At 39.5% G+C, this 21,285-nt stretch overlaps 1 protein-coding gene across 3 annotated transcripts in view; it reads left to right on the forward strand.

The window, feature by feature from the left end:
* SLAIN1 (SLAIN motif family member 1) overlaps positions 1 to 21,285 on the forward strand; it is a 50,659-nt gene that overhangs the window by 27,469 nt on the left and 1,905 nt on the right. Inside the window, exons 3-7 of one of the 3 annotated variants that reach the window (XM_048295664.1) lie at positions 1,532 to 1,681; positions 3,567 to 3,716; positions 5,800 to 6,138; positions 15,709 to 15,873; positions 17,812 to 18,103. In XM_048295664.1, coding sequence (XP_048151621.1) covers positions 1,532 to 1,681; positions 3,567 to 3,716; positions 5,800 to 6,138; positions 15,709 to 15,873; positions 17,812 to 18,103 — 1,096 coding nt within the window. The remainder of the gene's footprint in view (positions 1 to 1,531; positions 1,682 to 3,566; positions 3,717 to 5,799; positions 6,139 to 15,708; positions 15,874 to 17,811; positions 18,104 to 21,285) is intronic. The other 2 variants (XM_048295665.1, XM_048295666.1) reach the window with 2 other exon arrangements.

The raw sequence follows: 21,285 nt of genomic DNA on the forward strand, positions 1-21,285 counted from the left end.
CCTCAGAGCTTGAGCCCTGCAGGTACTCCCTGTCCCCAGCAGACTGCTTTGTGCCTGTGCTGTAACCAGGCAGTTGTCTTCACTCCAAGCTTAGCAGCGCTTATGGGAAGAGTTGAAAAGGCTTGTACGCCTTACAAACCCAGGATACATTTAAGTGAGTCAAAGCAAAAGGAATAGTTTGGATTGGTGACAAACTGGTTACTCCAAAAGGTTGTGAAGATGTGACTGACAGCCTGCCAAGACATCCTTCCCTGCTGTTCCCATGGCTGCTTGGAATTGATGTTAGCAAGGAGGAGGAATAAAGTTTTTGTGTCCTGCTAAATCGTTTTGGTGGTAGTGAGGTTTGAAAACAGAAAACTTGAGTATTTTTTGAGTAGCTGTTAGTGTGTAAAATGACCAGATGAACAGGTCCAAATAACACAGCAGATTGTGGTTTTAAGTAGCCATGTGATGGAGAATGGCTTTATTTTTTTATGCCATTGGTTTCAAAGCTAAGTATAAGTATGTTCCTGGCTCCCCCTCTTGTGTCACTGTACTTAACATCTGTGAGTACAAAATAGATTCTATTATAAAAACCCAATACTGTCATATGTTTTTCATCTTTCCTTGTATCTGTATGAGTTCTCTGAAATTTATATATTTTAAAATTTCCCTTTTTCTTAAAACAATTTTATTACTAATATTTATTTATTTTTGGAAGAGCTTGGGAATGTTGTTTATTTTACTTTTTCAAGGTATGTAAAATAGGCGAAACAAAGGATAGTTGTATTAATATTTTTACTGGATGAGCTAAGAAAAGGTAAATAAATGTAAATTAAATAAGCCTTTAGCTTTATTTTTGCCTACTTTGAGCGCTTTCTGATACTGCTTAGAAGACCAGGTGCCTTGCAAGCTTTTTGTAAACAATATGTAGAAAAAGGGATACCTTGTTTTGTTACTCCAGAAACAGTGAAAAAAGAAAAAAAAAAAAAAGTGCTTATGCAATCAGGAGTTTTATGCTGTAAAAAGAGAAGGGAAAATATGGTAGCTTAAAAGCTTGATATGGGATTACAGTTGTTTTTAGCTCTTCATGGTTAAGCGTCTTTTACTACTGTGTCTCTTAACTCCCATAACTGATAATTTTGTTGGTAATTGAATTGTGTGATGATTGATTGCCATTAACAATTCCTTGAAGAGCACAACAAATTTCGTTTTTGTTTCTCTTCTAACTGTAGCAGTTTTTACTTCCTCTATTATTTGTGTGTTGTCACCCAGTGATGTATGTGATGAATAAATACCAAAAAAGGTATATACATAGAAAATAGTAAACAGATATATTTGCTGGAAAACTTCTTGGAGCTCACTTCTACATGTAAAAGACTATGCTGATACTCTGATTTGCTGTGGAATATTCACCATTATTTTGCTTTTGTAATAAGTAAAAAATGTATGATGAACAGATTAAGATGAGATGCTTTTTCTCTCTAACGGTACTGTTCTATTAATAACTGTAAATCTTGTTTTTTCCCCTCCTCCCTCACACCTGTAACAGCTAGCCGATGGCGGAACCTCTTCTCTACGCCTGTCTCCTTGGCTTTCCCCTATAGTCCTGTTGCAAGACTCACCCCATATACCAATGGCTTTAATAGTCCCAGCTTCTCTAAAACCTCCAGTAAAGCAATACTAACACCCGAACGGACAGGTAATGCTTATCTTTTTATTGATTTACAGTGCTTACAAAAATGCTTGATTTAATCTAATCCTGCTAGCATTTAACAGCAGTACACTTTTTGAATGATTGTCTATGAACTCGCATGTCAGAGGGAGATTGTTGCGTTTTTTTTAAATGACCTAAAATATGGCTGTTAACTATAGGTGTTATGCAGCATGTTATGGGAAAGTGATGCTAGTAGATATAACTAATGAGTCACCCAATAGTACAGTTGTGACTGTATCAACTTAAAACAGTCCCCAGCTTTGTTGCTCATTTCTGCCCCATGGTGCCCCTTCCTTGCGTCTGCAGAAACATACATGCAGCTGTGTAATGAAATTGCAACGAGAATTTCTCTATGATAAAAAGAGCTGGCAAATCTATGCCTGTTTTCATACTAGTCTTGTTGCTAATGTTTAAGATTTATTTTTTTTTCTACTGATTTTCAGGGAACACACAAGTCCTAGGAAAGCTGGAAACTTTCTGTGGTCTGTAAATTGAAGGGATTTGCATTTTCCTTCTTCACTACAGATATCAGGAGTCAGTTTGTATCTATGACTTCTCTTAAACTGCAGTGGTAGTGGAGAAAATAATCTTCTGGGGGAGAGGCATTAACATTTTATTGCTGGCTGGAGCAGGCATGGGCTGAGGATGTCAGCATCAGTATCCCACCGATCTGCATGCAGTGTTCCTTACGATGCATGAAATCACTGCAGAAAGCCCTGTTTTAAGGGATATGGGCACTGTGGGTGAGATACAGCTTGAGACAGCGCCTGCTGTAGCTGTCTGCATGTGAGTGAAATGTACTCCCTATTCAGTGGGATGAAGCCTAGTTCCTAAATGAACTCATGCTGTTTGAGATAGCCTCAGGTACCTTGTCTAGCTTCCCAGTGCTGCTCCAAAAGAGCACAGCTGTTACTACCTGTGCGGAACCTCAGGGACTGCTGTAACTTGCACATTTAAGAAAGAAAGCAAACACATTTACTCCATACAATCCTTCCAAAGCAAAGTAATCCCCTGCCTGTCCTTTTCTTTTGGAGATATTAGAAAATAGCTGAATTTAGGATGAATTTTAGGTGGCTGCTTTCAGCAGTGCAAGAGGATGCAAACACACCTGTAATACAAGCACAACTGGTGACCCATAGTCACAACAATTCTTGCCCTGCAGGGTGTGGGTCTCTGGTGGTCCAGAGGATATTAGAAAATTATTTACTGTTTTAGTTGATTTAGAGATTTTTCTTTAAAGTTGGACAACAACTAGTTTATGCAACTGATTGCAAATTAGTTTATATTTCACTGTCGCACACGGGGAAAAAGTAGAATCCAGAGCCTTTCCAAAAGGTAGCTCTGTGAAGGAAGCAATGCTTTCTCTGTTGCATAATGTTCAATCTTAATTGTTACTGTCATTGATTTATATGATAATTACAAACAGTTTAAAAAAAGAACAGTACAATTAGCTAAACGGCTCTGACACAGCATCTGAGTACTGAGCAGAAGTTGGTGACACATACCCACTTGTTTTTCAAAACAGGGTAGGGCGAACCACAGTGCCACAAGAGAGATGCAAATGCCGATGTGGTTAGACTACATTAACAAATCTGAGCTGTATCAGAACAGTATTGGGTAAATTATTCATTGTCTAGGCTATGCAATGCTATTTTGGGAACAAGCCGAGGAATGATCCATTCCTACACTTAATACCTCTCATGAATATCAAAGCTCTTTGCTAATTGTTACTGAATTGAACTACACTTCTGAAAGTTTTTATGTGCTGTTCAGAAAATGTTTTCAGGTATTGTAATGTAAAGAGCAGGTGATTCTGAATGAAAGCTGGCCAGACATATTTGTAGCCTAAAGTGTATGTTTTCTTATATAGGGTACATTTCTAGGAGTTCCCCTTTGAGTCCACAGTCATCCATAGACAGTGAACTGAGCACTTCAGAGCTGGAAGATGATTCCATTTCCATGGGATACAAGCTGCAGGACCTCACTGATGTTCAGATCATGGCTCGTCTACAGGAGGAGAGTAGGTGGTGCTTTTTTTGGTTTTCATAATAGTCTGAGGAAGATTTCCCATAAAAGTTAAAACTGCTCCAGTCTGGTCTCCCGTCAAATGGTTCTTTTTTAAACGGTGTTGTCTCTTGAGTGGCAGGTGGAAAGACTCTTCACCTGCACGGAGAAGGTGTGCACGTTGTTGGGTTAAGGTTAGTCTGAACTGGTACTGGATTTCAAAATTTGATGTTTATATTTTTCTGAATATAAATTGAAATAAAATTATTTCTGGAGAGGGAAGATGCTAAAGCATTGTTCTCATACGTGCATTTCAAGAGAAAGGTAAAAATAAGCAGCTCTCTTGGCTTCTTTTGCCTCCACTTCAATTTTCTTAAATTGTCAGGTGAGTTTTGAAATTAAATGCCCCTTAAATACTGAATTGGGGCCTTTAAATTTAATATCTTGGTTTAAAACTACTGATAATGCACAAATCTGAGCCTAGAGTCTTCTTTGAGATAGATTATAGTTTAGCTTAATAGTAGTTTCTGTAAAATTTCTTTATTAATAAATAAAGGGCATTTGACTTAGAGGTCACTGAGACAGTAAGTGGAGTATCTGTTTCGCATCCTGTTAGTGACAAGTGAGATATCAAGGAGGAAGTGATGAGATTAGAAGCAAGAGAAATTCATAGATGGGGCCTGAATGAAAATGCCAAGTAATAAGTGATTATATAAAACAAAAATAACAAAATGGGAAGAAAAAATCAGAGCTGTGGTCTGGCTGAAGCCACCAGACTGAGCAGGCAGAGTGATCACCTGTCAACAGGAGAACTTGCGGAGTATCTAGTGGCACGCATCATGTTCTGCAGCAAAATTAACAAGTGTTCTAATTTTAAAAAGCAAAAAAATATATGACTGTCAAAGATACAAAGGATTGCATTACTTAAATGACAGCTGTGCTCATCTTTTTTAGAGTAAGGTTTAAAAAGTACTTTGGGTACTTAGCTCTTTAAGGAATCAGGGCATTGGCAGACTGGAAAGAAAAATGCTGGTTTTTCTTCTGTTCTGTGTCAGGTGCAGTGGTTGTATCTCATCCTTGTAGCAGCAGCTGGTGGGGAATGTTTGAGCATGTGACAGTTGTTGACCACTTAATCCCGTGGAAGGTGGCAGTTCTATACGTGCACACAGGCACGCTCTCTTCACAGCCAGAAATAGAAACTCCCACTCGAGGAGGGGGTGAGGAAGCATATTAAGAAGTTTCCATTATGAGGCAAAGACATCTGTTAAAGCTGAGGGCTTCTTGTAAGTCTAGGAAGGTTGTTATCTGCAGCTACTGTCAGATAATTACTTGGCTCCTGGAAGCGCAATGTTTTTTCCTTAGCTGCTGTGCATTTGGAGAAAGGAGGCATGTGCAAGGGATGTGAATGCTTCCCTCTCACTTGACCTGGAGCAAACAGGCTCTTACAGGGTAGTGCTAATAGCGAGATGGTTTTCAAAACCTGGCATTCTGAGAATAGGGTGGTAGGATTGTGTACCTGTGTAAAATACAGTTGTGTTACCACTAAGCCTTGTCCATGATACTGGATGCTATCAGGAACCAGTTCTTGTTCAGGGAGGTTGGAGAGCCAGAAGATCTAGATGGGTTGTAAGTTTAACAAATGTTGTTGTAAACATTTTTGTTGCATGAATACAAAAGTTTAATATCAATAGCTTGGAAAACTAATGTGAGTGCAATTCCTCTAATTAAGAGTATTGGGAAGTTAAAAACTTAGTACCCATGTGGTCTTTTTATTGGCAGAGAAATAGGTACCTCCTGAGGGTGGTTCATCTTAAGAAAGGCATCGAAGATGTCTTTTGGAGACTCCTGTATTCTTTTTTAGTATTTTATTTAAAAAGATTTTGAGGGAAAGAATTCAGACTTAGATGCCTGAAAGGTAGATCAGATGCCTGAAAGGTAGATGAGATGAATCCTACGTCAGATCTTCAGCCTGATTACATTTTAAATCCAATTCTTGCTGTAAAATTGTCTGCTTACCTGCTTCGTTTTCAAGATTGAAGTGCATATTAAGAGTTAATCACTTAGCAGAAGCTGAATCATCCTCCTCTTGGAATTTACAGGCCTTAGGCAAGACTATGCTTCAACTTCAGCATCTGTGTCAAGGCACACTTCCAGTGTTTCTCTGCATGCGGGAAAAAAAGGGACATGCAGTGACCAGGAGTATGATCACTATAGTCTTGAGGATGAGGAAGAGTTTGACCGCCTTCCACCTCCACAGCCACGTCTGACTCGCTGCTCCCCCTTCCAAAGAGGGATTCCTCACTCACAGACTTTCTCCAGTATCCGGGACTGCAGGAGGAGCCCTACTTCCCCACAATTCCCTACAAATACTTATCAGCAGCCCTTCTACTCTCCTCAAGCCCAAACTCCAGAGCAGCAACCAAATAGGATTAATGGAGGTGGGTTGCATGCTTTTCTGAGAAGTGGTCTTTTCTCTGCCAAGTGCCAGTGCCATATTAAAGATGAATTGTACATAAATTGTGACAAATAGTTTAAGCTTGTGTAAATGATTAAGATATGTTAACTGTTAACTGTTAAGCAGTTTTCTACAAAATGTAATCTGTCATGACCTGGTCATGAAAGCTGTTGCTTTAGTCTGTTTTAAAATGCTGCAAAGTTGACCACAAATGAAGAAAGAAACAGGAAGTAAAGAAGAGCATGTTTTAGCAGGCTAATAGTCGGTTAGAACCACCTCTGGGGCTTTCAAGCTTGATGTACACATGTCCATTGTGGATGCAGTAAAATACAGATCAGGGTTTTCAGATTTTCATTTTCTTTCTTATTCCTGAGTTTGCTGTTAATGCAGCTGTGCTGTGAGGGGTGCTTATGACACTTTGCTTCTGTTCCAGATCTTATAGGGGCTGATTGTTAAAGTAGTTGGAGGTAATGTCACTCCCAAACTATCCTGAGACATTGCTGCTTTTTCATACTGCATTTGAGATATGTTCTAGGGTCTGGAACATTTGTCTCTCAGTGCTTACTCACTGTTTAAATTACCCTCCATTATTGCTGTTTACTTCTTTTCTTTCCTTACTATAATCACAATTTTCTTCTTTCTGCTGCATTTTACTTTCCTATACCTTGGGTCTTCCCCCCAAGTTAATTCTAAACAGTCCATTTCCAGCCAGGGTTTTGTATGTAACATTACAGATTACAGCTCACCCTTGGGCAAGGAAATAAATGTGTTGTTCAAAACAACATATAGTTGCTATTTTTGGTGCTACAGGTATATATGCATGTTGCTTTTCTGAAAAATGAGACATGACAGGTTGGTGCCCAAACCATTTCTATTCAAAGTAATGGCATGGAAGTATAATTGACAAGTGGCAGTATAGAAGGAGAGGTGATGTTAACAGAGGGTAGAGCAGCGTGGGTGTCTGTTAGTACAGCATTTGTGCCATATTAATTTTAATGTTGCTTTTCTTGTCAGGGAGGTACAAGAATGGGACAATAATGCTGGGCTTGCAGAAATGTTGGGAGATAGAAAGGAAGGCTTTGGGGCATTTTTGTTCAGGAATAAGAGAATGATGTGTTGTTGCCGTGCTTTTATGTGGCTCCCAAATGTGTTTTAAATAATTTTTTCATGTTTCACGTCAATGGAAGTTAAGCACTGGATTTCCTGCATGGAAAGGCATGGATATTTCATGTCAGTGGAACTTAAGCACTGGATTTCCTGCATGGAATGGCATGGAAACCTTTAAGGCACTAAAAACACTAGACTCTTAGTTTATTAACTACAAAGTGTATAAATGTAAAACACCACCAATTTTATTACCTGGTTGACGTTTTTCTCAAGAACTCTGAGGATAATGTGTTTGGCATCACCCAGAAGTTGGACATGTGACTGCAGTTACCTGTTTGCAGGAATGACAAACAGTGCTATAATAGTCACTGTCTTTAGAAGGGAATTATCTCCTCAGCTTCCACACCTTCAGCCTCTAACACATGCAGCTCTGATCCATGTAAGTGGCAAATACTGATGGTGAGAAACATTTTACTTTGGCTGTGTTTTTTGGCAGACAAGGAGATAAGGAGTCAAGTGTTCACTGTATTGAGTATGTCTTCGTAGTATTACAACATCCTCTTATTAGCACATACCTTCTTGGCAACAATTTCATTGTCTCTCAAGAATTCCTACACGTTGAAATGGAGGTAGACTCCAAAACAAGAATTTGTCTGAAGCTCTCTGTGATGGATGATGTGTTCCACACTGTTAGTTTACCCAGCCAGTTGAGAAGGAGGGGTGTGAAAGATGGAAGAACTGAACTTTCAGTTTCTGCCTTCAGTATGTGTGGAAAGCATGATCCATAATTAAAAATTGTCAAAAATACCGTGTGCTGTGCTGACTTGGCCATTCCAACAGTCTTCCCAAATCTTTATTCCTCTGTCTTCCCCCAGAGAGATCACTTACGTTCTTGTATGTGCAGTCAAGGGTCTGGCCCCTGCTTCATCTGGTCATTCACAGAGCTCTTCTTAAAAGAAGAATAAGCAGCAAGTAACTGCTGAATTTTGACACTCAGTCTGGGGTAAAAAACCCAGTATTTAGCTTTGACACAATATTCCCTCAAACTAGTCCATGTATTAGCTTAATTACAATTTTTTGCCTTTAGGCAAATAGTTTGAGGGATGCTGCCCTACTTGCTTTTCATAATGTTTGGTATGGTACTCTAGTTGAGGTACCTAATTACCTGCCCTGTAAAAAATATACTGAAGGTGTGATAAACCTGGAAAACTCTAATAATAATTACTCTAGGAGTATAATATTGGTTGCCTGATGAGAAGCACCTACATTTAAATGCTGAGATGTGGATGCCCACCTCTGTATGAAGGGTCTAATTCAGCTGCCCACATATAGCTACATGAGGTACTTTGATGCACCTTGGCTTCACCATCACCCTGTGTCAGTGCTGTTTAGATTCCATAAACAACCCAGGATCTCTGAGGTGGCATGAGGTACCTTCACATAGGCACTGACCTGTGCACCAGATGTCTGGTCTCTTAAGTATAGCCAAAGGTCTGCTTGTTCTCCATCCACAGGGTTCCATTTTAGGTAGCAGATTTCTGTTGCTCTGGTGATCTTCTGCCTTTTCTGGGGTTGAGAATAGTCTCTCAGGTGTTTTCCAGCTGTGTTGGAAGCTATGCTTTTGAGCTCATACATTGTTCTTGGCAGTGTATTGTAGCAAAGTGCTCCCCTTGCTGTAAAATTGACACACGGCCCTGTTTTAAATTGCTGTACATCTATTTGAAGATAAAATTACATACTTCTGGACCACACTACACCATGTAGCCCCCACTCTCATGTCCAGGTTCTTTATCTCGCCTTAACCCACTCAAGTCTGAATGAATGGTGCCAGTCATATTTACTGCCAGTCCCCAACAGCTTGCTGTACTGGATGGCTCCTGGTAAACGCTATCAAAAATGGCAGGTGTGTGCCAATCTAAATATGTTTAGATGTGAAATATGTTGCAATATGTTTAAAGTGTATCTGGGGCCACTTGTAGCATGGGCTGTAGGTGTACCTGTTACCTTTTAAACAGCATTTTCACAGCCACTGTCTGTAGAGTCTGTGTATTATCTTTGCTTTCTAGTAGGTTTTATTGCCAGTTCTGGCAAGAATATAGTAATAGATAAGCTTTGTGTGAAATTTTGTTTTCCTTGTTTAATTACACTCTCTTCCTAAATCAGCTGAATTTTCTGTAATGATGAGTTACATCAGAAGAGTTCCATTTGTAAACTTTTTAAGGTATTCTGATTTTCAGGGATTTTTTAATTGGTTGGTGGGTCAGAAATAGTTAATTTAAAGAAGATCTGAAAGAGACAGGAGGTGAACACCTCTTGAGTACCGGTTGTAATTAGCTGAAGTGAATTTGTCTAGTTAGTGTGTGTTTTATACTTTAATAAAGCCTTTAACATGTTTGCAGTGGAAAGATTTATGCTTACATCTCTCTCCCCTTAGTCTAATTTGAAGAAGTTATTGGTTAGCAACTTAAAACACTGCTAACTATTAATATCAAGAATACTTTATATATAGTAATTTTCATATAAGAAATACCACCGAAAGTCATAAAACCAAGCTGGTTTCTGCTTTATGTTGTCCATAAATATACATTCTTTTAGTTACTTTGATGCAAAAGTACCTGCTGTCACTTTAACTTTTTAAAAATATATTTTATTTTTGTTCAGTAATTTTATTAATTTTTAATAGCTGTTAGTATTTTTGCCCTTTATACTTCCGATTTTCTGAAACCACAGGTAATGGTTAACTATAGTGCTGTGAAATGATCCAGAGTAATCAAAATCCAGGATAGACAAGATACTGAAAATAGGATTGATTTTCTTGTGTTCAGGCCCACTTTCCCTATCTTGAGAGCAGCTTGCTCACAACCTTTTATCCTGGCACCCCTTATTTTATGTGCATTTTAAGGTGTACATTTTTATGATACGTGAAAATTGGAAACTTTGTACTTTGGACAAATTATTCCAGGTAAAGAAGGAGTTTATTATAATACAGTGAGAAGGTGGATGAATAATACGTGGTTCATGGTGTAGCAATGCATTCAATCTGGTTAATCTTAATAAATATTTTCCATTAGCTTTTCATGTTGATTTTTAGCTTGGTTTTTAGCTAAGTTTTTAAGTTGGTTTATACCTTCATAAACAGGCCACAGATGCTATTCACTTGAAAAATTTCGCTTTTATTTTCCAGAAATTAATAGTTATGAGTTACTTTCTTGCCTACACTTTGAAAATATTATGGACATCATTGGCTGTTGCCTCAGTTTGAAAGCTGCAAATGTGGTTTCTGTTTGTTGTTTGGGTTTTCCAAGCAAACTCCAGACACCATAGAAGAGCAGCATTTCAAGGGCAGTACAGTGTGTTTAGATATGGGTTCAGCATAGACTTATGAAGTGTTTTCTGCTCAGAACCTCTCTTGCTTGGTAAGAAAGGAAAAATTCTCTCTAGGAAATTGTTGCAGACTTTAAGACAGAAAATGAGGAAAATAATCTTAACGTTGCCACCTTTGCATTATATTGAGGATAGTGATCAGTGGGGAACTCATAGAAGGCTAGTGGAAAAATCTTTAATCGGCTCTTAACTATCTGTGGTGAGAGACATATTCCTGTGAAGCCAGGACGAGGTAAAGTAGTAATTCTGAATAAAATGTAGGTATTGACAATACTGAGAATGGCATCACTCACTTACCTGAAGGACTTGCTTTAGTCTGTATTTGTGTTTTTACACACTGATGTCTCTGCTGTATCAGCTGATGATTCCACAGACCTTTAAAAAGACCCTGGTGTATTTGGGATGTCACAAATGTTATAACAAATATAATGCAGATACTCATCTCAAGTCTTCACAGATGAGGAAGAGAAATTAATCCAGTGAAGTGAAGTTGTAATAGAGTCTACAAGTTTAAGGATTTCAGAATGCACTCTGAATGTCTACATAATATTAAAATCAAGAAGCATGGGTTTTTTCCTTATGGTTTTACCCTGACTTTACAATACAGATAAGGCAGAATTGAATTTGCAGGATTTGTGTGAAGGATTTAAATATGTATAAGGAACTGCTAACATAGCTCAAACAGTGATACAGATTTCTCTGAGACACAAATAATTGTGATTCATTGTATCACACTCCTGCACTTTTGGTGAGGTTTGGGAGTCCTTTTGTTCAAATAAAACACTGACAACACTTGCAGAGAATAACAGTGAAGGAATAAATGTGTTTTAAGACACTTCACTGTACAGTCTACATAAGCCCTCCTTGTAAGGAGAACCTCATTGGATGAGACATTTTGGCAGATAGAAGATGATACTGACCAAGGACTGCTGCAGAAGTCCCCATCTGGCCTCCCACCAAGAATGTACCTCTTCTGAGGTAGCTTTGCTCCGAGGACAAGGTCTGCTTGTGTGCTACATGGAATTAATCTTTGGCTGGTGATAGTAGTAGCTCAGGGAAAGGAAAAAAAAGGAGCAGTGGAACAGGGACGGCCACCAACGGTGAGGGGATCAGAAGACAGAAGGCAGGTGCTGCCTGTTCTGGTGTCCTGCCAGAAGGAAGCTGGACCACTGATCCCGAGCTGACTTCAGAGAAGAAATAGTATCAGTGGAAGAACTTCCTGGCAAAAAATCAGAACTGAAGCAGCTGGGTGAGAGGCGAACTGCTGTCTTCACTGTAATTTTGTGCAATGTTTGACAAAGAAGGGACACTTTTTCCTGCTTTTTGACCTGTTTTTAGCAGTAGTGAATATGATCTGTGCTGTGGGGTGGCCTTTTCATGTCCATTTTCAGTTGAGGGCAGAGGATCCTGTATTTCTCAATTCCCAGCTTTTCTTGTGCTGTAGAGGCAATGGGCTAATTCAGCATGGATGCCACATATGGAGGAAAGTGTAAACATGCAGTAGGCAATTTTTGATGTTTCATTCTACTGCAGGTATGTGAAAGGGCAGTGTATGCTGCCTAGAGAAAGATCATGAAATGACAAGCACATGTGTATATGCATAATTTATTCTTAGAAGGTGGTAATAACCAGGAGCTGATTATTAACTCCCCTTGCATGACCTATCCTTGAATTTTCTTCACACTTACAAATACCTCAAGAAGTCAATGGCTGTAGGTCATGATATTTTATCTCGGAGAAGGCTGGGGAAGGCAAAGATACATATGTGATGTTTTATATGGCTGCATTCTACTTAAACACCCTATTCATTTCAACCTAAATTATAGTTGAGACTCAGTAGTGGGTCACAGTAATAACTGTGGATGCTGTTAGAGATCGAGTCCAGTTGACTGATGACCACCTTGCCAACTAGACCATGGCATCAAGCGCCACATCCAGTAATTTCTTGAACGGGTGTAGGTCCTTTGAAGTCCCATACTGGTGTTACTATCCACATCTTCCTAACAAAACAAACTGCAAGCAACTGATGATTTTTATAGGTTTGCCACTGAAGCAAATTAGTGCAGAAGAGGTAGCAGAAACTGTAGCAAATTCCAGCATTCATCACAAACAGGACTACATGAGCAAATGAATTCTCAGCTGAGAATACATCTCTTCTCCTTTTCTTCTCCTCTCTATTCGTTTTCTCATCAGTCTTAGGAGAGCAAAGAGGTCTGAAAAGGAAAGCAGCTTGGAAAAATATTTTTGTTTTCTTCTCGTATTTTCCAGCAAGTTCATATCTAGTCACATCTCAGTGGCCTGAAATAATATTAAAATCATATAATTCCCACCTTCTGCTTCCATATATTAAGCTCGCAAGAGCCAGTGTTTCATGTACAAACAAAACATCTGTAAGACTATTTCTGCTGTTCTTAGGAGGGAAGCAGGTGACAGAACAAACTTCAAGAAGGAGATGAAAGAGGATGCATCATCCAAGGAGATGAAAGCTGCAAAATGCCATCAAGGCCAACATTTCTGGGTTTTCCCCCAAACACAAAACTGACCTGGTATTTTCATTGCTTTTCAGGGCCATTTATCTCAGCAGACACAAGGACCCATCAAAGAAGTAACGCAGCTGCTTGATGGATGAGAATTTACAGGTGCAGCAGGAATCTGCTGCCTGAGGACTGAATGAATCAGCAGCAGAGCAAACTGCTGGAACAAGAAGGGACTAATGAACAGGAGGCATGTGGCCACCCAAGACATGGAGGAAATCCAAGCTACTTCTGTACCTATTTTTCTGCTATTGTAGCTGCATCCACTGGACAGTTCAAGGCACAAATAATGCTGGGGTGGCTGATGCAGACCCTGAGTGGAAGACCATGTAGAGTCCAAAGATACTAAATGATACTAAAAAAAGCGATTTTATGCAGTGCCATCTTCCCTACCACCATCCTGCTCAAGCTCTTTTTCCTCAAGTTCTGTAATGTTGAATTAGGATTTCACCTAGGACTTTGAAAGGGTAGGCTAGGACTCCAGAATTAACAGTAGCTACAGACATTCCATATTCATGATTTTTTTGCCTCTCTTGGCCAAGGATTGCATTACAGGGTGACAGTTCCCTCTTCGGTTTGCAAAATTCTTGACTATTTTAGAAATAGATACATACGGTAGCTGTTTGGGTGCTATTGTTTGCATCCCCAGGACAGTTTAGGAAGCCTGATAACTGTTCTATCATTGTTACATCACTGATATTAATACTTAGTACCTGGCTGCACCACAGTGGTAATCCCTTTGCTAATGTTCATGGCTGTACCATTGAGAGTTTTGGTCTGCCACTGTCAGTAATTAGTCACTGAAGCACAATTCTGACTCGTTTAATGAAAGATCGTCCATACAGTAGTTCTTTATTAGGATTTGACTGTACTCTAGTTTCCAGGGATTCAAACCTTACATTTCCTTTTCCTGGTGGAGATAGATACAGCCTTTCTCTGACACAGGTTGCTGGAGTTATGTAGGCATCACATGTATTGAAGTTACTGTTAGTGAGTCCTAAGAACTTGTATAGGTAGAACTGTACTGTCACATCTTATTACTTTCCACTTGTTAGCAGCTTTAAGGATTAGAGGAGCTAATGATGGTGCTAAATAGGTTGTGTATTTATGTGGACTGATCAACAGAGATTTCTAAATAAATCTGTTGTTTCTGTGAACTGAACTTGCCCTGTATGAGCCAGGAGGTCGACCCATGCCAGCAGTTCCAGGCAGGGTGCTGTGTTGTTCCTATGCATAAAACCAAAGCATCAGTCTGGAAATGCCCTGCTCTCTGTGGGAGAGAGCAGTTGTAGCTGCTGTTACAAGACAAGCATAGCTGTGCTTTCTGTTGCAGTGTAAGAGCAGAGGGCAGGCAACTGCCAGCCAGTGGGACCTATGTCAGGAACAGCAGCTGGTGGCCTCTGTGCTGGCCATGCTATGAGGAGGGACATAGCCACCTCTGCAGGGCGCAGCGCTTGTTTCTGAACCTGGCCAAGAGGCAAACCTTGGTGATGTTGTCAGTGACAATTTAATAAATACCCACTGTTTTCCCACAGTGGTGCTTTACTGAAGTCTGTCACGTCACAGGATCGGGTCCTTCAGTCTGTGCCTTTTTGCCAGTCTCTTCTGATTGTACAAAACTGAGTCATCTCCCTTTGGCCCAACGGCAGAAGAGACCAAAAGAGTTTTCCCTTAGACTACCTGATGGTGTTACGGTTGGGAAGCTGCCTTGAGATGTCAGGAAGGTTTTGGTTTCTTTCTTCAAATGCACTGGTGTGAGTGGGGTTGCAGACGTCCTTTGACCTCTTAGACACTTGCCTTAGCTGTTGTACCCCCCCCCAAAATATTTGGCGCATTTGCAGCTTGCTTTTTGTGAAAAGCCCTACAAAAAAGCCTATTCTGAAAATGCCTATTAAATCAGATACCACAAGTGAAGTAGGAGGGAGAAGCACCAGATTTGAAAATTCTTACATCAACCCAGGGCTTCAAGCAACTGAACAGCATCAAGACTTTGCAGGTTTTGCACGTGGCTGCCTGCAGAAACTTAACATGCTAACAAGGTTAGGTTCGGAATGGAGTTATTTAGCATCTTATTGGCACCTGAAAGCAAGACTTCAGTCACTTAGGATGGATTTATCTTACCTGTCTTTAGACATCCACAGAATAAATAGCTGTGTCTGACTGCCAGTGCAGACTTGCTTTTGTATTCACTGCAAAGAAACAGGCACATTTAGGGCATGGTTCACCTGACCTACTTTACACATCTATGTGAAACTCATCATTATTCATTGTTTAAATCCTTGCAGTTCCGAAGCTGTACTGCCTGTTGGTGTCTTTAAAATTGTGAATAATCATGCTGTTACAGTAGTCATAATGGTTCAATTTGAAGGCTGTCAATAACATACTCATGTTCTTCTGGTAAAGCAAAACCTCTCATTTTATTGAAATAGTTTGTTATAATTCTGATTTTCTACAGAAATTACATGGAGGTGGCTTGTGTTCTTTGGAAATTCTGACCTGATTATGGATGTTGTCTCCTTTTGCTCCAGACAAACTCCGCAGAAGCATGCCTAACCTCACTCGGATGCCAAGTACCCCCACCATTAGCAGTACTGCTGGCTTTGCTGGTTCTCCTGTCACTGTGAGGAATAGTCAGAGCTTTGACTCCAATTTGCATGGAGCCAGTAATGGGATTTCAAGGATGCAGTCGTGTAGTAAGTACCTGTGTGTGTTCTTTGGCTGCGTGCAAGGGATCGATAAAGCAGTAGAATACATGTCCCAGTCACTGACCCTTTGTTCTATGAAAAATTAAAAGCAAACTGTTCTTTTGCACCAGATTTTAATACACCTCAGGATTTTCAAAGTTTCCGTTTTGGAAAGCAAGTTCTGCCAGTCTTGTTATTGAGAATTTCTTCACTTTTTTTTCCTTTGCCCATTCATCTTGTGCCAGCATTAAAACTGAATTTTTTATAAGTAGTAGTGTTGTAGAAACACGAAAAATGCAATTAATTCATGTGAGATGACATTTTTAGTTTTGATACTACAATTGAAAACTGCTTTTCTTGGTAATTTATACAATGCTGGTTGTACAGTACACTGTATAAACATTGTCTTAAAATACATGACCTCTCTCCTACTGAAGTTGAGCCACTTTCTTCTGAGGAAATGCAGTAAACAGAGGGTTATATTCTCAAGTATAATATACTTGTTGAGTGGGGGAATTTAAATTGCTCTGTAACTGGTTTAATTTAAGTGACTTCTTGATGGGGGGATGGAGGGGGTATTGATCTAGTAGATGAATCATGTAGAACTTGAGCAAGATAGATCAAGATCCAAACTCATCTTTTTTAGCACTGTAGCTGAGGTTCTCTGAGTGGAAATAGGAAAAGTGGATGTTACTGGACAAAGGCAGAAGAAAAGAGGAAAAAAGAATTTGGGAAGAAAGGATTTAACTTATGCTCTCCATTTCTTGTGAGATTTTGAAGGGAGAAGTTGGCAAAAACTTTTCCTTTGGGTGTTTTTCTTTCAAATTTGAGCAGAAGTTACAAATGTCTTCAAAACAATTAAATTGCCTCTTTTCTGAAAAATATTCTTGACTGATGGTTTTATTTTACTGTATTTTGTCCTGCTTTTACAGGAGAATGGAAACAGTTCAGATTCCCACATGGATTTTCATGGTTGTGCACTGAGAGTTTAATTTTATTTAATATTTTAGAAATATCTATTTATTTGCATGTTCATGCTCTTATATATGTGTGTGTTTATAAAATTCCATTTTCCTGAAATACTCTTTTAAAAAACTATTTATGATAAGCAGCTGTGCTGGAGTATTTCAGGAGCTATGTTATAACTGTTTCATAGCAATATATTGCCGGTATAATCTGAGTCACTCCCTTGCAGTTTTTCCTGTGTCTTTGAATGGTTTAAAGATACTCTTTTTTCAAAGACTTGAAAAAGGGTTGCTCTAAATGTAGTGTCTTAGTTTATATGCTTCAGGCTTTTGACAGTTTGCTTTTGATACGTGGACTTGGAAAGTGATGCATGCCAAATGTACACCAGAGGGCAGGATTGGGTAGAAAAATCTGTATATAAAGCTTCTGGAGCTCATAGCATTGATTGAAAATTATAGTTTGCATAACATCAGCCTTTGAATATGCTGTTACATTCAAGACCTTTTATAGCCTTTTTATTGTTTTTATGCACAAAGCTTAAACTTCTGTGATGCTTCATAATGCTTTAATGCAATGTTGCTTGAACAAGATGTGGTTGTTACAGGCCATCTTACAAAAATCAAAATCATCTAACAGTGACTAATTTATACCTTCAGCAGTTTCTCCAGTTTAAAGCTCTAAGTGTGTAGATGGATTTAATGTGCTTATAATGGCTAATTTAATCTCTGTGGGTAGAAAGAAGGATCAATATGGACTGGGATTTTTTTTAGGGATGGGGGTGGAATGGGATATTTTAGTTCAGTGCACTGTTACTCGATACAGTATTGGATCCAAGAGGTTTTTCAGCAGTTTGTAATCAGGAAGTAAATTGCGTAATGATGTGTTTATCTTTATTCAGATCTATCTAGAAATGAGCATAACTACCTGGTGTTATTTGTTGCATAGTGACCTTGTTACTTCCTTTTCCATCACTCTTCACAGTTCCATCACCAGGACAGCTTCAACACCGAGTTCACAGTGTGGGACATTTTCCAGTGTCTGTCAGACAGCCTCTCAAAGCTACTGCCTACGTAAGCCCAACTGTACAAGGGAGTAGTAACAACAGCAGTATTCCAGTGTCCAGCAACTCGCAGCTGTATTCCAACACTGGGATCCCAATGCCAAACAAGACTGCTGGTCAAGGCATTGTAGGGCGCAGTGCTCTTCCAAGACCGTCGCTGGCCGTCAATGGGAGTGGCATTCCCAGAAGTAAAATTGCACAGCCGGTTCGAAGGTGAGGGTTCAACGGGCCTCAGTCTCTATGTGGATGGCTTAGGCTTAAATTGTGGAATTTTTTTACCTCCTTAATATGAAGCTATAAAACATAAGTTCCTGTCTCCCAGTGCTGAGCCACTGAATGGGTCAAGATTGCTTGCCAGAAGTAGTGATGGACAATGCATGCTGGTAGCCCCTGGTAAACTGTGATAATGGGTAGTGTGTAGTCACATGTAAATAGGAATGGCTTGCCACCTGTCAGTAAGAAATCCAAACAAATGGAAACCTCATATCATTAACTGATGTGTCTTACCTTCTCCCAGACTTTTGCCTACTGCTATTTCAGTGTCACAGCATGAGCAAGTCTTAGAGTGCTCAGATAGAAAGAGCTGCGTCCCTGTTGTTGTAAATGGCAGTAGTCTGTACAAATGCAAGTTGTACCATTACAGCATTGGGAGGAAGGAAATATCCTGGATAGTACAGTCTTGGAACATCTTTTCAATTCCAGCTGGGAGACAATAGGCACACAGAGAATCCTAGAATATCACATAGTTGCAATAAGCTGTACTTTTAAGCAAATGCATTTTTTTGCATGGAAAAAAATGATAAATTCATCTTCAAATTAATTACTTTAAAATCAAACAATAAAATAAGCTTGATGCAAGAGATTGTGTTTTAATCACCTTGTAATAGCTGGGAGTTAAACTCTTAGCTGCATGTTCTGTAATTAATAGGAATTAAGTCTTGTCAAGGATAAACTTCTCTCAACTTGAGTTAACTCCTCCAACTATTTCTTCCCATTGCAAACATCCCTCGTCTTGTGAGGGCCTGCTGTGTGACCACCTCATTGTCTGCTGGATGAACTGTCACTGTTTAGCTCTCATCATTTTTGTACTTTTCACTACATACTGGCTAGATCCAGAATAAGTTCAATTGTTCACATTCTGTCTTTGGTTGAGCTACTTGGGGATTATACTGATGTGACTGACAACAGATTTTGACCAACTGTGGTGAAACTTTGATAAAGAGCCGTCAGGTTTCTTCTTTGATGAAGACTGTACCATGAGATTTCTATTATAGCTTTCTTTACTCTCAGCTGGATCTCTCTCAGTTAGAGTTCTTTATAGCTGAGGGTTTTCTTTCCTTTTTTCTTTTTCCTTTCCTTCACTTCATGTTCTTCTCCAGAGCTCTTAAATCTTTCATAGCAACATGTGAGGAAGCCTTTCTGGGTCATGAAGACCAGTCCCTTGCTATTTTGTAACTTCTCATACAACAGACAGTATTAAAGAAAAACAGAATTAAGAGGTTTCAGTGGGAGGGTAAGACACTGTACTCTCAACAGTGTTTTTTATTAGAAGCTGATTCAAATTAGTAACAAAGCTATTTACAGTCCAGAAAGTCTGGGCTCCTGTCTCCTTTCCTTCAAATGTACTTTAGCAGCATCCTCTGCCATAGAGCCAAACCAGTGATAGTTTGAAGATGGATGATCTTTGCACTGTGGGAATGAAGAGTTCACAGGACTTGAAAAGCAAAGCTCAGTCAAAAAGACTGGAGCTCAGCCTCCAGTTCTTTAACACCCTCGTTTAATTTTATTGATTCATTAGGAAAAATACAGGCAATTTCAGTTCGTACAGACTTTTCTTGGAAGGAATTCACTTGTCAGTTTTTTTCACTGTGTTAATTTCTAATGAATGGTATTAGATTATGAATGATTATCAGTTTGAGTCTAGCTTCTTTCACACTTAAATAGTGTTTTTAGTCATGACCTGATTAAAAATAGAACAGGTATGTTGGTTTTTTTTAAATAAATTAGATGTTCAGGGAGAAGTGCACACTCAGAGGAAATCTGTCTTCCTACCTTTGGCCAGACTGTTAAGTAGCCAAGTTAGTGGTATTTTAGTACTTAAAATAGGTTCTTAGACACAGTATATTGGGGTTCCGTTACGGAACTTCAGTATTTACTGCATAGGATAAAACACTGGATGAGGGAATGCTTTTAATATTTTTTAATATAAAATTAAAATAGCCAAGATAAATAATTTGGCTAAATGTTAACTGCTTTTCTCCTTATCCTCCAAGATTCAAGGAGTGTAAAGAAACTGTGATGGTACAATCCATCTCTCCTTAGCCTTAGAAGTCAGACAGCACCTTTTTCTTTCTCCTGTTGAGTGGATCCACACAACCCTCAGCCCTTTCCAACTCCAATCTCAGGGCTTCTTGCAGACCCCACCTTCCAGTTCTCTGTGTTTTAGCCTTATGCAGTGTGAGGGGCAGTGGGGGCACCTTCCCTTAGGGCAGGGTGAGCAGGGAGCCGAGTGGGACAGCTGGGCTGCCCCGCAGTGCCCAGCCTAGAGCAGCGCTGATGGTGATCAGGGTCAGGCAACACTCCCAGTTTCCAGACAAGTCCACAGTGGTGAGGCAGGTTCCAGCTAAAGCCAGAAAGTCAGTCAGCAGCTCAGGGTCTGGATCATGCCACATACCACACACAACTGTGGCAGGAATGTAAGCATACCTGTGGAGCCAGGGCTTGCTTGTTCCTGCTGCCTTGCACTGGAGCCAGTCACTGCTATCCAGCTGGTGATGGAAAAGTAGAAATGCACTACAATCCCTCCAAAACTCTGTTGTCTCAAACAGTGTAATGTGATACCTACAGCTTGTGCTTGTTTGAAATGGTTTTCAGTGCTGGCACATTTTTCTGTCAGTGCCCTGTAGCAGAGATTCACCTCTGGATACATAGCAGTATTAGAATTATTTTCAAGTTAGCTAATTATTCTCCTTTTTTTGCCCTGATTTGGGGTTTTTTTGAACATTATTAAACATACTTGCTTCTTTTTTTTTCTGGAAACAAAGCAGCAGTTGCAGAAAATAGCAGAGGCAGATTATGTTCTTAGTCACAAGTAACTGGATTTGTATCAAAGATAAGTGATGCTGCACCAAAGTGGAGCTGCACAAAAGCAGCTTGGCTGAATCTAAGTTTAACCAACTATTTTTATTTAAGTAGTGTTTTTGCTACTTAAAAAGCAGTTGTAGCAGAGAGTTGGAGCTGCTCTGAGAGTTGACTGGCTGCCTGCTTCACAAGATACCTCTGCCTTTTTACAGTAAAAAGCATTTGGAAGGGAAAGGAGGCATAAGTAGCTTACTGCAAAAGCAGAGTAGTGTGAAAACAAGGCTTGAGATCTGATTTTATATGCAATAGTTTCA

Source organism: Corvus hawaiiensis, chromosome 2 (genome assembly GCF_020740725.1).
Source record: "Corvus hawaiiensis isolate bCorHaw1 chromosome 2, bCorHaw1.pri.cur, whole genome shotgun sequence".
NCBI lineage: Eukaryota > Metazoa > Chordata > Aves > Passeriformes > Corvidae > Corvus > Corvus hawaiiensis.